General features: G+C 40.2%; 2 protein-coding genes across 2 annotated transcripts in view; one reads left to right on the forward strand and one right to left on the reverse strand.

Annotated features, from left to right (window-relative positions):
- Positions 1–17,044, reverse strand: part of MRPL48 (mitochondrial ribosomal protein L48) — a gene marked incomplete at its 5' end in the record, with an annotated part of 62,316 nt that overhangs the window by 33,293 nt on the left and 11,979 nt on the right. Inside the window, 3 exons of the mRNA XM_082844983.1 lie at positions 5,143–5,180; positions 6,168–6,220; positions 16,296–16,463. Coding sequence (XP_082701109.1) covers positions 5,143–5,180; positions 6,168–6,220; positions 16,296–16,463 — 259 coding nt within the window. The remainder of the gene's footprint in view (positions 1–5,142; positions 5,181–6,167; positions 6,221–16,295; positions 16,464–17,044) is intronic.
- On the forward strand, positions 3,137–4,110 carry LOC309964690 (large ribosomal subunit protein eL13-like). The gene has a single exon (XM_082843816.1). The coding sequence runs from the start codon at positions 3,471–3,473 to the stop codon at positions 3,822–3,824; it is 354 nt and encodes a 117-aa protein (XP_082699942.1). The 5' UTR covers positions 3,137–3,470; the 3' UTR covers positions 3,825–4,110.

Genomic DNA, 17,044 nt, shown 5'->3' on the forward strand with positions numbered 1-17,044 from the left:
GTCCCTACCTCTCTTTTCAAAAGGATCTTTTATTCAATTGGACTTTTTTCAACAGCATTTAACATGCCCCATTTAATCCAGTTTCAAAAGCAAAATAAAACAAAAAACTACCTCGGAATCAGATACTAAAATATACCTCAAAACTACAGTAACCAGTAGTATTAAAACAGCTTGGTACTGGTATCAAATATACAGACAGATCTATAAAACAATACTAAATTACAATACAGTAGTTCTAGATCCATATGGAAACTTAGTATATGATAAGGTGACATTCTCAAATCTATGGGGAAAAGATGGATGTTTCAATAAATGTTAAAACAACTGGCTATGGGAGTTCCCTGGTGGTGCAGTGGTTAAGAATTCGCCTGCTAATCCAGGGGACATGGGTTCGAGCCCTGGTTGGGGAAGATCCCACATGCTGCAGAGCACCTAAGCCCGTGCGCCACAACTACTGAACCTGCGCTCTACAGCCCGCAAGCCACAACTACTGAGCCCACATGCCACAACTACTGAAGCCCGCGTGCCTAGTGCCCGTGCTCCGCAACAAAGAGAAGCCACGGCAATGAGAAGCCCATGCACCGCAACAAAGAGTAGCCCCCACATGCCTCAACTAGAGAAAGCCCACGCACAGCAACAAAGACCCAACGCAGCCAAAAATAAATAAATTAATTAAATAAATTTTTAAAAAGAACTTTCATTTAAAAAAGGAACTATATAAAAAGTTCTTACAAATCAAAAATGAAAAAGCAAACAATTCAAAAGAAAAATGGGCAAAAAATATGTGCAGGCAGTTCACAAGAAATACAAATGGCCAAAAAAATATGAAAAGATGACAAACTTTCTCAAGAAATGCAAATTAAAATGAGACATAATTTTCACCAGCAAAAAAGTAAGATGTTTTGTAAAACCCAGTTTGGGCCAGAAAATAGAAATGTAAATTAATACAACTTCTCTGAAGGGCAATCTGACAATACTTACCAAAATTTTCAACTGACAACCCATTGACTCAGCAATTTCAATTCCAGGAATTTAACTTACAAATGTACAGAACAAGTTTATAAAGATGTATAGAAACAGTTGTTGCAGCATTTTTTGAAATAACAAAAACTGAAAACAAGCTAAATGTCCAGCATTATAACATATATGTTAATATACGCATAAAACTTTCCTGAAAAATATACAAGAAACTGCTATCAATGCATACCACTGAGGAGTGAGACTAGGTGGGTAATAGAAAAAAATTCAATCTTTCATCATACATCCTTTTGTCAATTTATATTTATTTTTACCATTTGCATGCTTTTATAATTTTTAACAGTTGATAATTTTAATATATTTTTAAAACCTTCCTCGGAATACATATCAGTTCAAAATGAACTTTTTCTCTGCTTATGGGATAAGGGATGATACCAAGAGTAGGGAATAAATGGGTCTTGAACATAATCCTTATTTTTAATATACAAGAAAAAAAATGAAAGTCTAACAAAATGTTAATAATTGCCAAATATGGGTTTATTTGACATATCACCCTTTTCACTTTTTTATAACTTTTTATATCTTTCAAAATTAAAAGTATAATTAAGAGAAAAATAACCATCAAAAAAAGTCTTTCCTTATACCCACATCCCTCTCCAGCTCCTGCCAATTCTCTCTCCTCCCATTCAAAGACAAACTTCTTAAACGTACTGTCTGTAATAGCTTTCTCTAACTCCTGAACTCCCATTCACCTGTCAATGCAGTTGATTTCCACAACAGACCTCACCACACCTACACAGATACTACTCTCCCTAAGGTCACCTCTATGCTGTCGAAACCAAGGAACATCGTTAGTTCATGTCTTTTGCGATCCCCTCTCAGCAGCACACAGCTGAAACTGTAACGTGATTAACTACTCTTTCCTTCCTGAAACACTCTCCTTTTGGCTGCCATGAAACTATACTAACCTGGTCTTCTCCTACCACGTTGGCCTCCCTTTTCAAGCTCATTAGCCATATCTTGCACCCTCTACCCAATTTTTTAATGTTGGAGTTCCTCAGGGCCTGATCCTTGGGCCTCTTCTCTACTTGTTCTCCTCAGGTAGTCTCATTCATTCCCAAGACTTCAATTAAAATCAACAATATGATGACTTCCAAATTCACAGTTTCATCCCAGACCTATATTTTGAGCTCAAGATCAGTGTCTCCAATGGACTACTTAGTATATCTTCCTCACAAGCACTCCAACTCAACATGTTCAAAACCAGACTCAGATTCTTACAAGTTGTTCCATTTAAGGCAGTATATTCAAAATAATTATGTAGATATTTATTTATTATAGTAGAAACATGTTCACCATAGGTTAAGTAGAAAAAAAAGATTATGAAGCATTATATATAATTTGTTCCCATTACTGCAAGACAAAAAAATACACACACACACACACACAGAAAGAGAGAAAGAAATGCCTAGAAAAAGACCTGGTAGGATATACTCCAGAATGTTAAGCAATAATCTCTGGATGGTAGGATTACAAGTGATTTTTATTTTCTTCAGCTTCTTCGTGTGTGTATTGTGTGTGTGTGTGTGTGTGTGTTTATTTTCCATATTCTCTAAAGTGGCTGCTTTTCACTTTTATGATCAGATTTTCTTAGTTTTTTTTTTCCTCTCCTGATAGGATGCAATATGAAGTTCAGAGCATCAGTTATTAAGTTTTCTTGCTAAAATTGTGTAACTTGAATCTAGAAAAGCTTTTAGATGTAACTTCTAGTTTGTAGGAAAGGAACAGAAGAACATATTATAAAATACCGCACAGAAATAATCAAATTAAAAAGGGAGGAAATTTTATAAGTCAAATGGTCTAGCCTAATCAAAAAGCAACTGTTGTAGAAATAAAATAGTGAAAGATCTGTTCTGCATTAAAGGTGACATCATAGCAAAATGCAAAGCATGAACCATCATTGGCTCTTGGTTATAAACAACCCCATAAAAGACTTTTGGGGGACAACTGGGGAAATGGATAGAGTATTAGATGACATTGGGGCATTATTATTAATTTTCTTCAGGGAGATAATGCTATTGTGGTTCTTTAATAGAATGTAGAGAATATCCTTGTTTCTAGAAATGCATGCTTAAGTATTCAGGGGTGAAGTATCATAACATCTGATCAAGAAAGCTAACGTGGGGGCTTCCCTGGTGGTACAGTGGTTGGGAGTCCGCCTACCGATGCAGGGGACGCGGGTTCGTGCCCCGGTACGGGAGGATCCCACATGCCGCGGAGCGGCTGGGCCCGTAAGCCATGGCCGCTGAGCCTGCGCGTCCGGAGCCTTTTCTCCGCAATGGGAGAGGCCACGACAGCGAGAAGCCCGCGTACCGCAAAAAAAAAATAAAAAGAAAGAAAGTTAACGTGGGTGCGTGCGCCCTCGGGCCACTGCGCCCGGGCCCTAACTCGCTCTCCGTCCTCCCTGCTCCCCAGGCCAGTCGGCCGCAGCCATGGCGCCCAGCCGTAATGATATGATCCTGAAGCCCCACTTCCACAAGAACTGGCAGCGGCGCGTGGCCACGTGGTTCAACCAGCCGGCGCACAAGATCCGCAGGAAGACCTCAGCCCCCAAGAAAGGAGACAGCTCTGCTGCAAAGCTCAAATTGGCCACCCAGCTGACCGGACCAGTCATGCCCATACGGAACATCTACAAGAAGGAGAAGGCCAGAGTTATCACAGAGGAGGAGAAGAACTTCAAGGCCTTCGCCAGTCTCTGCATGGCCCGCGCCAATGCCCGGCACTTTGGCATCTGGGCAAAAAGGTCCAAGGAAGCTGCAGAACAGGATGTTGAAAAGAAAAAATAAAGTGCTGTTGGCAACTTGTTATTAAAAAATAATAATAATAATAAAGCTAACATGACAAAATGTTTACAAAGTTGAATCTAAGTAATGGGTACAGAAGTGTTCATTATATTATTCTTTTGAAAAAATTATTTCTTATAAACTGTAAGGTTCCAAATGGCAAGGATTATATCATCTTAATTTTGTACCCCCAGCACCTAAAACACAGCCTGGTCCTATAAATGTTTGTTGAGAGAATGAATAAATAAAAAGAAGCACATATTTTGAGAAGCTGGGCTTTAGGCCTGGTAGAAGTGGTGATTCTCTACACATTGCCACCATCTTCTGAAATAATTAATGGATGTAAAACTTCTTATGCACTGCATGGCACATACTAGGCACTCAGTAAATGTTAGTTCCCTTCCTTGCTCCCATTCCTTTACTTCTGATACTTTTTTTTTTTTTTTTTTTTTTGGCCACACCACGCGGCTTGCAGGATCTTAGTTCCCTGACCAGGGATCAAACCCGTGCCCCCTACAGTGGAAGTGCGGAGTCCTAACCACTGGACCACCAGGGAATTCCCTGTTTCTGATACTCTTCAGTCAAAAAACAGATGTCATTACTATCCAATGGCTGCTTTGAAATGTGTCACATAATAGACAAAGCAAAATTGGCATATAATAGGGTTGAAACAGATTGCAATTCATTGAGTTGACCAGATTGAATGAACATTCATTTTGGATAAAATACTGGAAGAAAAGCCTTAGCCTGGTAAATAATGGACATGAAAGACAGGTCTGAAATAGTAGCAATAATAATAATAACTTTTTTTTTTAATATTTATTTGGCTGTGTTGGGTCTTAGTTGTGGCATGTGGGATCACTTTTTAGTTGTGGCATGTGGGATCTAGTTCCCTGACCAGGGATCGAACGTGGGCCCGCTGCATTGGGAGTGTGGAGTCTTAGCCGCTGGACCATTAGGGAAGTCCCAATACTAACTTTTTTTGAGCACTTTATATGTTTTATCTCACTGAATCTTCAAATAATTCACTGTAGTTTGTACTATAATTCTCATTTTTTAAAGTGAGGAAACCAAGCTATGGAGAGGTACTTAAAAGTCACAGAATAGTATGTGGTAGAGTTGGAATCCAAACTTACTACAGAACTCTTGCTCTTAAACCACTACTTTATGTTCCTGCCCTTTGTCCTGTTCCACGTGAGGGGTAGGATTTGGTCCCAGGCACTCTTCTCAAAGATATGTTAGGCATCTTTTTAGACAAAATTATTAGAGTGTTAGAGGGTCACTTAAAGCAGGAAGACTACATCAGGAAATAACTGTTTACCTGCAGAACAGATGGGATTCTCTCCTGAGGTTCTGAACCTAAAAAGAGGAAGAAAGTATGTTGAATACAATTAGATACCCACATCTATTTGCAAAGCTACCAAAACTTGTATGCTCCTCATTAAGGATATATCAATGCTACATATTTCCTTATTTCCTCCTTCTCTTCTTTCCATAAACATTATTAAGTACTTACTATGGGTCAATCTGTTAGGTCCTGAGGATGCAAAAGTAAGTAAAATGTCTCTATCTATGGTCTAGTTGGGAGAGAGATATGTAAACAGATGCGAGCCACAATACAGTGCTGATCCAGAACAAAATCATGTACAAGAGTTGGTGGAATACAAAGGAAAGCATGCTCATGAGGGGTGAAACTATTTGAAATGAGGTTTTAAAAATTAAGAACTATTCTGGATTATTTAGCCCCACAGGAAAAGCATTCTAGGCAGAGGTATGAAAGTAGTATATCTGGGGAACAGCAAGCAGGTGGATGTGAGTGGCACTTAAGCAGCAGGGAAGGGGGCAGGGTAAAAGAGGTAATCAGGGGTCAGGTTATGAAAACCTCAAACACTGTGCTAAGGAGTTTTGTCTGTACTTTGTGTGGGCAGTTTAATCACAAAAGTGATTTGATCAAGTTTAAGTTTTAGAAAGTTAACCCTGGCAATAGGTGAGCAATGAATAGGAAGACACGAAACTGAGGGAAGAGGACCAGTGAAGTCGTTCTTGCAATAGCCTTGCATTATTCGAACACATTTCAAAAGCAAGGCTGACAGGATTTATTTAAGAATTAGATGTAGAGTGAGAGAAACAACAGTGTCAAGGATGATTCCAAGGATTTTGTCCTGAGCAACTAGATGAATGGAGTTGTCATTTACTGAGAATGGGGAAGGAGTAAGTTTGCAGGGGAGTTAATGCTTGAGATGCTTAGTAAACATGTAAGTGGAGATGATGAAAGAAGAATGCTGTGTGAACCACCTAGTGGAATGCAAATATTAACTATATTTTTACTGTTATTAATATCCTTACCTCAAGAGGGAAAAGGCTTGCTTAAAAATGGTGTCATTCCTCAGACACAGCGCCTACAGCAAAATAGCCATGTTAGAACAATTGTAAGCATTTACAGATCTCCAAGTACCTCTTCACAAAGAGGCTAGAAACCCACAGTACACAAAACAAAATGGAACCAAAGTCTCTTGTCTAGCAAAGAAACTGCCCTACAGTTAATACCAAACATGCAGGCAAACCAAGGCCATCTTCTTTCCTATTCTACCCACTAGAGAAAATGCTCGAAAAACAGAAGCCCAACCCCCCCGTACTACTTGGATTGCTTTTTTTTCACCCTATTTCCCCTTTCTAATTTGATTTATATTTTCTTTTTTTTAATACTTATTTATTTATTCATTTTCTTGGCTGCGTCAAGTCTTAGTTACAGCATGTGGGATCTTTCGTTGCAGCATGCGGACTTCTCTCTAGTTGTGGCATGCAGGTTTTCTCTCTCTAGTTGTGGCACACAGGCTCCAGGGTGCATGGGCTCTGTAGTTTGTGGCACATGAGCTCAGTAGTTGTGGCGCATGGGCTTAGTTGCCCCACAGCACGTGGGATCTTAGTTCCCTGACAAGGGATCGACCCCGCGTCCCCTACATTGGAAGGTGGATTCTTTACCACTGGACAACAGGGAAGTCCCTAATTTATATTTTCTAATATCAATCAACAACTATTATGTATGTGTCAAGCACAGTCGCCATGCAAGGGACTTTCTGAACTCTTCCCTAATTCTCAAAACACTGCAAGGCAATTTTACAGGTGAGGCAACTGAGGCCCATAGAATTTATATTCCAAGAAATTATAGCTAATAAGTGGCTAAGAGGACTGTTTTACTCCAAAGACTATGCCTCTATTACACCACACTCTCTTAATAATAATAATGATAATAATAATATAGCAACATGAACAAAACAATAATAATGAGAGAAGGCAGTTGCAGTGGCAGCTTCCCCCACTCTTCACAATCTTACCCCCAACAACCCAGTTATTTTAATCTCACTCTGCCCTGCCGGCACCCACTCAAAAGGTCACTGCTGTAGGTTTACTAAGAGAGTGCTTAACATAGAGGAGTTCTTTTTATAAAGTAACTAGATAATAAATAATAAATGCCCGTAAGGTCCCATAACACAAAGAGAAAATCCTGTCCACTATGAGGAACAATTTCAGTTCCTTCAACATTTATGTCTTAAAAGCCTATTATGTGTAAAAGCCTTCAGAAACAAAGGAAAGTCTGAGAAACTGTCATAGACAAGAGGAGCCTAAGCAGACATGATGACTAAATGTAATATAATATACTGGATGGGATCCTACCTAGACCTGAAAAAGGACACTGGATTTTAAAAAATGAAAGAAATATGAATAAAGTATGGACTTAATAATAATATGTCAATATCAGTTCATTAATTATGAAAAATGTACCATACTAATGTAAGATAATAACAGGGAAAACTGGATATGAAGTATATGGGAATTCTTTGTACTATCTTTGCAACTTTTCTGTAATTCTAAAACTGTTCTAAATTTTATTTTTTTAAAGCCTATTATGGGGACTTCCCTGGTGGTCCAGTGGGTAGGACTCTGCGCTCCCAGTGCAGGGGGCCTGGGTTCGATCCCTGGCTTGGGAACTAGATCCTGCATGCATGCCGCATCTAAGAGTTCACATGGCGCAACTAAGAGTCCACATAACACAACTAGGAAGGCTGCATGCCACAACTAAGAAGCCTGCATGCCACAACTAAGAGCCCGCATGCTGCAACGAAGACCCGGCGCAGCCAAAATAAGTAAGTAAATAAATAAATATTTTTTTAAATTAAGAAAAAAAAGCCTGGACTTCCCTGGTGGCGCAGTGGTTAAGAATCCGCCTGCCAATGCACAGGACACGGGTTCGATCCCAGGTCCAGGAAGATTCCACATGCCGCGGAGCAACTAAGCCCGTGCACCACAACTACCGAGCCTGCACTCTACAGTCTACAAGCTACAACCACTAAGCCTGCACACCACAACTACTGAAGCCCGCGTGCTCTAGAGTCCACGCGCTGCAACTACTGAGCCCATGTGCTTAGAGCCTGTGCTCCACAACAAGAGAAGTCACCACAACGAGAAGCACGCGCACTACAACGAAGAGTAGCCCCCGCTCGCCGCAACTAGAGAAAGCCCACGCGCAGCAACGAAAACCCAATGATGCCAAAAATAAATAAAATTTTAAGAAATAAAAATAAATTTTTTAAAAAGCCTATTATGTGTCAACTACTGTGATGAATATGAAAGGGACTGTAAAAACAAAATATAACAACATGAATGAAATTGGAAACATTATGCTAAATAAAAGAAGCCAGTCACAAAGGGCCAATATTGTATGACTCCATTTATATGAAATAGCCAGAATAGGAAAATCTATAGAGAAAGAAAGACTAGTGGTTGCCTAGGGCTGGGGGGGGTCTGGGGAGCTGGGGATGCCAACTCAGGGATATGGGTTTTTTTTCTGGGGTGATGAAAATGTTCTAAAATTGATTGTAGTGATAGTTGCACAACTCTATAGATATTAAAAGCCATTGAATTGTATACTTTAAATGGACAAATTGTATGGTATATGACTTATATCTCAATAAAGCTGTTTAAAAAATGTAAGCACAACCCCTTATAGGAATTTGAATGGCTGAAGATATGAATACACATTTGTATTAAACAGCTAAGCAATACCACAGTATTATATGATTAAGTCAAAATAGGTGGCACAAACAACAAGCACCTCTGGCAGGGAATCCAGGTGTTGATGGCCAGGAGAAGTTCTTAGCTTTTGGGGTGTTACAGATCAGATATTGCTGATAATCTGCCCCAAATCATGAACCTTCTCCCCAGACAAATAAATATAGACACGAATATACAAAAGTTTGCATACTTAGCACAGGGAACTATAGTCTTATAATAACCTATAATGGAAAAGAATATGAAAAAGAATCTATATATATGTGTATATATACATATATATATAACTGAATCACTTTGCTGTACACCTGAAACACTGTAAATCAACTCTACTTCAATTTTTTAAAATGTAGCAGGTGGGGACTTCCCTGGTGGTCCAGTGGTTAAGACTCCACGCTCCCAATGCAAGGGGCACGGGTTCGATCCCTGGTCAGGGAACTAAGATACCGCATGCCGCATGGCGTGGCCCAAAAAAAAAAAAAATTAAAATGTAGTATGTAGAATCAAATAAATTAAGTAAGTAAGGGGGAAAAAAGTTTGCATACTACTTCAAGAGATTCACTGAAACTCTTAACATCACCCATAGGCCACTATGCTAAACCAAGAGATCCTCAAGGGCAAGAGTCATATCATCTTCCTGTTGTTTTAGTAAATAAATAAATGATTAGGAAGAAGTGAATGAATGACAATCATTGCTACCATTTATTACGACCCACATCTATTTTGCTGAGCACCTACCATGTGTCTAAATCATAATTCCATTACAGGATAAATATTATTATCCCATTTTACAGTTGAGGAAACTGAGATTAAGTAATTTACCCAAAGTCAAACAACTACTATCAGAACTAGCATAGGATCTTAGGTTTCTCTGACTCCAAAGCCTATAATTTTTCCACTATTCTACACCCTCTCTCCCATAAATGAATGTGTTAGTGTTTAGGAATTTAGGGGGGAAAATGATCAAATTTAGGAAAAGTCTCCCAGAGAATGTGAGATCATGAAGATTGGGAAGGATATGAATAACAGAAGGAAGGACAAAGTATGCAGACAATCCTAAAAATGACAATTAAATCAGATACTAAAAGACTTTGTAAACATGTGTACAATATGCTTAACCTTTTCTTGGCCAGCATAAAAGACAGAGCAGGCAACTGGGAGCCCCAGGACACAGGAGCTCTGGCTGGCTCTGTCCCCACTGGTCACCATACTAGTGATTGGCTAGTAATTTTCCCCTCTCTGGACTTAGAACAGATGACTCTAACGTCCCTCCAGGTGCAAGATCTATCAACCACGACAAACAGAATAGAAATCAGAGTGAACAGAATGTATTCTTAAATGGGTCACTTCATACAGAAGAGGTATTGGATGGGAAGAAAGATCTAGATGAGACTGATTTTTCCTCACTTCAATTGTTCAGATTTCTGAGTCTCCACAATAGCTATGGATTTAATTATCTAAAAGCCAAACCTTTTTAAGGGTTGACAACTGTCTGGAAGACATTCAAACTGTGGTGTGAACTCTCCCTTTCAGCTCTGGGAAATGTGCTTCCTCTCCCCTGCAATGCTCGGCATCATTTATCAGGACAAAAGTAATCTATTTTGGGACTGTATCCACAAATACTCTCTCCCCGCAGTCAGCAAATGAAGAGCAGCTCCAGCTCCGGACCAAATGGAAGAGAAGGCCAGTGACTCTACTGAATGAATGAATGAGGACAGAGCTGTTGCAGTGGGTTGCAAAAATACTTGTCCCATGAGCTCGGGAGTCAGGAACCAGAAAAGGACTACACAGCTACTTAAGAACTGAAGTCACGGGGCAAAATCTATGGTGTGTGAGTAACTTCAGACAACAAAGCCCTGGGGTGGATGGTGACAGAAGTGGGTAAGGGGCCCATGAGGCAAGCAACTGTCTTATGAATATTAACAGAATATATTTGTATATCAACAAATATTATTTAAAATAGCATTGTTACTATCACTTATTGAGTACATCCTTTGTGCTAAGCACTTTGCTCAATCTTTACACCAATCCTCTAATAGAAGCATTGAAATAATTGCCTCTATTTATAGAGGAAAAAACAGAGGCTTAGGTAAATTGCCTAAAGTTATAGGTTTGGTAAGAGGTGCCAAGAATTCAAACCAAATCTGACTCTAAAACCCATGTTTTCCATTCTGCCATACTACCTCTCAAAAGAACAATACCAATTTAATAGCAGCGAAATTCATATAATAATGATAATAATAATAGCCTAAATAATCCTACCATTTGTTGAGAACCTGCTTTATGCCAAATATCATTTGCATTAACCCTCACAACCATTCTGTGAAGTAGATATTTCTACCCCCATTTTACTGTAAGGAAACCAAAGCTCAGAAATGTTAATTAATATGTCTGATGCACACAGCTAATAAGTGGTATTCAAGCTGACCTTTTCCTAAGTTCTTTCGAAATTGATTGCTTGTAATTTTTTCTTTGGCCATTCTCTTCTGAATGTGTTTAATATGGTGACTATCAAAGCCTGTCTTTACACTGAGTCTTTACAGCAGTTAGGAACACAGGTTATAGATTCACACAGACCTGGGTTTGAATATCAGCTCCTCCACGTTACTAGCTGTATGATCTTTCGCAAGTCACTTAAGAAATACTTGGGGCTTCCCTGGTGGCGCAGAGGTTGAGAGTCCGCCTGCCGATGCAGGGAACATGGGTTCGTGCCCTGGTCCGGGAAGATCCCACATGCCGCGGAGCGGCTGGGCCCGTGAGCCATGGCTGCTGAGCCTGCGCGTCCGGAGCCTGTGCTCCGCAACGGGAGAGGCCACAACAGTGAGAGGCCCGCGTACAGCAAAAAAAAAAAAAAAAAAAAAAAAGAAATACTTGGCCTCACATGCTATATCATTTCATTTATATGAAATGACCAGAACAGACAAATCCATAGAGACATAAAGTAGATGAGTCGTTACCAGGGGGTGGGCAGAGGGGGGAATTGAGGAGTAAATGCTTATGGGTACAACGTTTCTTTTTAGAATGATGAAAATGTTCTGGAATTAGTGATGATGGCTGAACAACTTTATGAATATACTAAAAACCACTAAATTAGCCACTTTAAAAGGGTAAATATCATGGTACGTGAATTATATCTCGATTTTAAAAAGAAAGAGAGAGAGATTGAGAGGAAGGGAGGAAGAAAGGAATATCTGGCTTCACACCATATTGCTGGGTGGCATTTCTAGGCCACAGCTGAGCTCTGTTAAGCCCAATTCCCTACCTTCCTCCAGGACTAAAATGTTTCAAAACAACTGTGGTCACTGAAATGTAAGCCCAATCCCCTACCATCTCCCCAACATCCCCATACTTCTCCTCACACTCTCCCTTGATACAAGCTCCCTTGCTTCTCTCCCTTCCAATTTCCTCTGGGCCCTCTGGAACTCCAAACGTGTTCTCATTTCAGGACCTTCGCACATGCTCTCCCAGTCTAAATTCTATTATTCTTTAAGTCTTAGTCATGTAACATCACCAAGAAAACTTTCTTGACTGCTCAGACTTACTTGAATTCTGCTGTTATACACACCATATAGCACACAGAATCTTTTTTTTTGAGGCATTTATCACAATTAGTTAAGTAATTATACTTTTTTTATTGAAGTATAGTTGATTTACAATATTGTGCTAGTTTCAGGTATACAGCAAAAGGTAGTTATATGTTTAATTAGTCTATTTTGCTGGAAATATAAGCTCCTTGAAGACAGGAACTACTACATCCCAGCATCTAGCATACTCTCTGGCACATAGCAAGTGCACAATAAATATTTGCTGATCAAATTAGTAAATCTCTCCAAACCTCACTTCCTTATCTCTAAACAGGTTATAAAGCAACTCATATAATAAGAACCTGCTGTATAAAAAAAAAGTTAAATAAAAAAAAAACTCATAGAGTTGTTGATACTATTAAATTAGATATTATATGAAAAGGACTTAGCAAGTGCAAGGCACATTGTTAACGGTCAAATTGGGAGCAGTGACAATAACTGTGGTGATTGTTCAGTTCCTCATTTATTAAACAATATGTACTTTAGTATGTGACAAGTGCTGAAGATAAAACCATGAACAAAATAGAGAAATGTCCCTGTCCTCCAGAACTTACAGTCTAGTAACGACCAGGAAATAGCCAACTTCTTGACCATTTTGCTGGGCTTTTGGACTCCCTGCCCTGCTAGGCCCTCTGAAATTTCTGTCCTCCTGTTTCATATCTTCTTATATCCTCCTAATTCATGTCTGTTGATTTGTCATTTTTTTCAATCCTCACTGCTATTTGTTCATATGAACTCTGCTCCATGTTAGCCTTCAGCGTTTCATTTGAAAACATCTTACTATGTGATCAGTCCCCAAGGTTGCTCCCTCTGGACTGGTAAGGCTAGCATATCTTTTGTGATCACCACCACTCCCCTAATCATATCCTTGTGGTTCAAGGGTATGGTAATCCCCGAAAAGAATGGTAATCTGAGGGTGAGTGACATCCAGACCTGAGCTTGACACTCCAACACCATCCATTTTCTCTGCAAAGTAACTCAGCAGGTGAGTCACTACCAATTTCCTGTGCATGTTGACTTCCACAGGCACCATCCTTCCATCTTGATCAAACAATGTTTTCTGAAGTCTGATGACTATCAGCATTAGTGTCTTAATTGGATCAATGCTGCTTTACTACTTCTGTTAACCTAAAGAGGTATGTGATCCCACCCAGTTTTATTCCAGTAAAGCTGAGCTTCTCACTCATCTAAAATTTGAGATGATTTCTTAGGGTCCCAGGCACTGAGCTAAGAGTTTGAAGTTCTAGTCCCAGCTCTACTGTGTACTTACCACATAATGTCAACATTTTTTCATTCACTTATTCATTCAATATTTATCAGGTCAAGTACACTGTAGGCTGCATATATACAGACATGAAGAAAATACAGTTGCCTACCCTCAATCTTTCTTTTTTCTTTAATTTTTTATTTTATTTTATTTTTATTTATTTATTTTTGGTTGCATTGGGTCTTCATTGCTGCATGCAGGCTTTCTCTAGTTGCGGCGAGTGGGGGCTACTCTTTGTTGTGGTGCGTGGGTTTCTCATTGCAGTGGCTTCTCTTGTTGCAGAGCATGGGCTCTAGGAGCACAGGCTTCAGTAGTTGTAGCATGTGGGCTCAGTAGTTGTGGCTCGCAGGCTCTACAGCGCAGGCTCAGTAGTTGTGGCGCACAGGCTTAGTTGCTCCACGGCATGTGGGATCTTCCTGAAGCAGGGCTCAAACCCGTGTCCCCTGGATTGGCAGGCGGATTCTAACTACTGGGCCACCAGGGAAGTCCCTACCCTCAATCTTGCTAATGAGGAAAGTAGATGTGCAAATTATTTATTACACTGAAATGAGATCAGTATAATGGGCTGCACAGGTCACAAAGAAGGGAAGGACTGACAACTGGGAAGGTCAAGGAAGGTTTTCATTCCTCATTTCACAGATGAGAGAAACCAAGATTATTATCAAATTAGGGAGATGCAAAATACTCAGAAGAGGAAAGGCAGTGGGGTTTTAGGAGGGGTAGAAAATCTAGGCTCCAGTTCAGCACTACCACAAAAGAGACTGTTGACCTATAAGCAAGGCATTCGTTCATTCAGGCATTTGGTAAAGCATTTGAGAACCTATTATGTACCAGACACTGCACCAGTAGTTTCCACCTCCTTATCTGTTGTGTCTGCCAGGATTATCTCATATCATGAAGCTCAAATAAAATTATGGAAATGAAAGCAGTTTATTAACTATAGAATAATATCAATATTCCTATTTGTATAGTCCTTCACACTTAGAAAATACTCTTACATTATCTTCTATAATCTTTACAACAATTCCATATGATGGGCACCATTATCTGCATTTACAGATAAGAAACTGAAGCACAGCGAGGTCAAATAACCTGCCTAAGGTCACACAGCTAGCAAGAGATAGAACACAGGTCTGATGCAAATCCCATGTGTTTTCCTTATAAATGTAAAGCATTAACTAACACTTCCAGACAGGCTGAGACAAGGATGGTCACAGGACTGCATATGATTAGATGCCAAAAGATAATACCAGCTAAGAGTTCAAAAAATAAACAAGCACTTTGGCTGGAATGGTCTGAAAGCTTTTAAGGAAAAGATGAGACCTGAGCTGGGCCTTGAACCATGGAGCATTTGGATAGGTGGTGAAAAAGGTGAGGGCATTCCAAGTGAGAAAGCTCCACAAGATCAAAGATTAGGAATTCAGCATTTGGTAAATAAAGAAGAGACTACCTGGCCAAAGCAATAGGGCAGAACGGAAGAGTGAAGTCAGTAACAAAGGAGTCTGGAAGGGAACAGTGGCATCAGACCCAGACAGGCCCTATATGCCCTTGTATCTTTAGGTGATAGCCTATGACAGATTTCCATGGGCTCTTCAGGAGTATAGAATGGCCAAAAACAGCATTCCCTGAACAATGATCCCTCCCTTTCAGCATTCCTCAGAATCAAGGCTCTTAGAGCAGGAGCATGGAGCCACCAATCTGACCATCTTTAACAGTTAAATTTTAAAACTTTGATTTTTTTCTATTATCTTTTCACTAGATCTAGTTAAATTCTCACAATTTGGCTAAAGTGAACAACAGAGAGTTACTTCATTAAGGATGAAGTGAGGTTTGGGATCTTAAGGAAACAAACCTAGAGACATTCAGGGGCTGCCCCAAAGTTAGGACCAGTAGATCCATGAGCAGCAATGATCATGCTGTGTATCATGGAGTAGTCTCCAAATTAATGCCTTGAATAAAATTTTAACATGAATTGCTAAAAAAAAAAAGTCATTATTCTAAGCAGCATGGTACAACTGAAAAAGCACAGCTGAAATCTGTTAAGAGAACAAGGGAAAGTCAAGGAATGCTTTACGTGGTTCACACGGTTTTACTGCAGTCACGTAATTAAGGTTTTGTAAGTAAAAATATTTTTTTATTATTACCCTTCCCTTGTCACCAAGTAGCCTCACATCCCAATCTGTTCAGCGAGTCAAAACGGTATTCTTAGAAAAAAATCTGGAAGCTGATGACCTAAAGCAAAAATAAAATGACCTGCTCAAGGTCGTACATATTATTTGGACCTATTCCGCTGTGATTCCCATTGCGGGGCTCCAGCCAATGCGAGGCGAGGGTAGCGCGAAGGGGGGCGTGGCGCGCGGGTTAACGCCCCGGGAGCAGACGACTAAGCGCAACCCTTTGACAAGGCGCCGCACGTGCTTCTGGGAAGAGCCTTGTTCTCTCCCAAGTCTCTTACCCGGATGTCTACAGCAGCTTGAGAGCCCCGCGGCCACCTCGCAGCTCAGCTCTTTTCACCACCTCCCCCGCGCCCAGCGTGCGTGGAACCTACGTTACCTTCCCCAGAGCTCTATTCATCCTTTGCTGCTGCGCGGCCTGTAATTGTGCCAGCTGAAGATCGGCCCAAGAAGCCGCGACCGCTGGGCGTCCGAAAACACTGACGGAACGGCCTCGATCCGGTCCGGTAACAATATCCGACCGAGACTCACTCAACTCCCGCAGCACCTTGGTTCCGGCAGCTTATGAGACTCAGTGTCTAGAAATCGCCCACTACAGCTCAAGTGTCACCATCACTGCGAATTCTCCGGACAGAATGAATTGCCATCTCTGTGTTGCCCCAATACTTTACACACAATTCTGCTATTTCATCTGCCATACTATGTATTAATTATTTGTTACTTTCTCTTTCCCGTGTTTGATTGCGAGTTCCTCAGGGACTGAAATTCTGCCTGATTAATTCATTCCAGCGTCTAGCACTGGACGTGGAGATCTGACTTCTAACCTCTATTTAAAAGCTGAGTGACCCTAAGTGAGCCTTTCTGACATTCAGTTGCCTCATAATAATTGATAATAACTATTTTTTATTGAGTGACCACTATGTACAGCGCATTATGCTCAGAGCATCACTTTACTCCTCATAACAAGCCTGTTAGATATTATCACTAGATTTTACATGTAAGGATATTGCAGGAGGTTAAGAGACTTGTCTAGGGCCAACCGACAGAGGCAGAGCTGAGTTTCAAACTGTCTCATTTATACAAAGTGTTTTCCCTCTGACATACCCCTTCTCACATGAGATAATGTCA

The sequence above is a fragment of the Leucopleurus acutus genome (assembly GCF_964270905.1).
Source record: "Leucopleurus acutus genome assembly, chromosome: 8".
Taxonomy (NCBI): Eukaryota; Metazoa; Chordata; class Mammalia; order Artiodactyla; family Delphinidae; genus Leucopleurus; species Leucopleurus acutus.

What these genes read in the sequence shown, in the direction of transcription:
- LOC309964690 (XM_082843816.1), top strand. Translation starts at nt 3,471, where the DNA reads ATGGCGCCCAGCCGTAATGATATGATCCTGAAGCCCCACTTCCACAAG.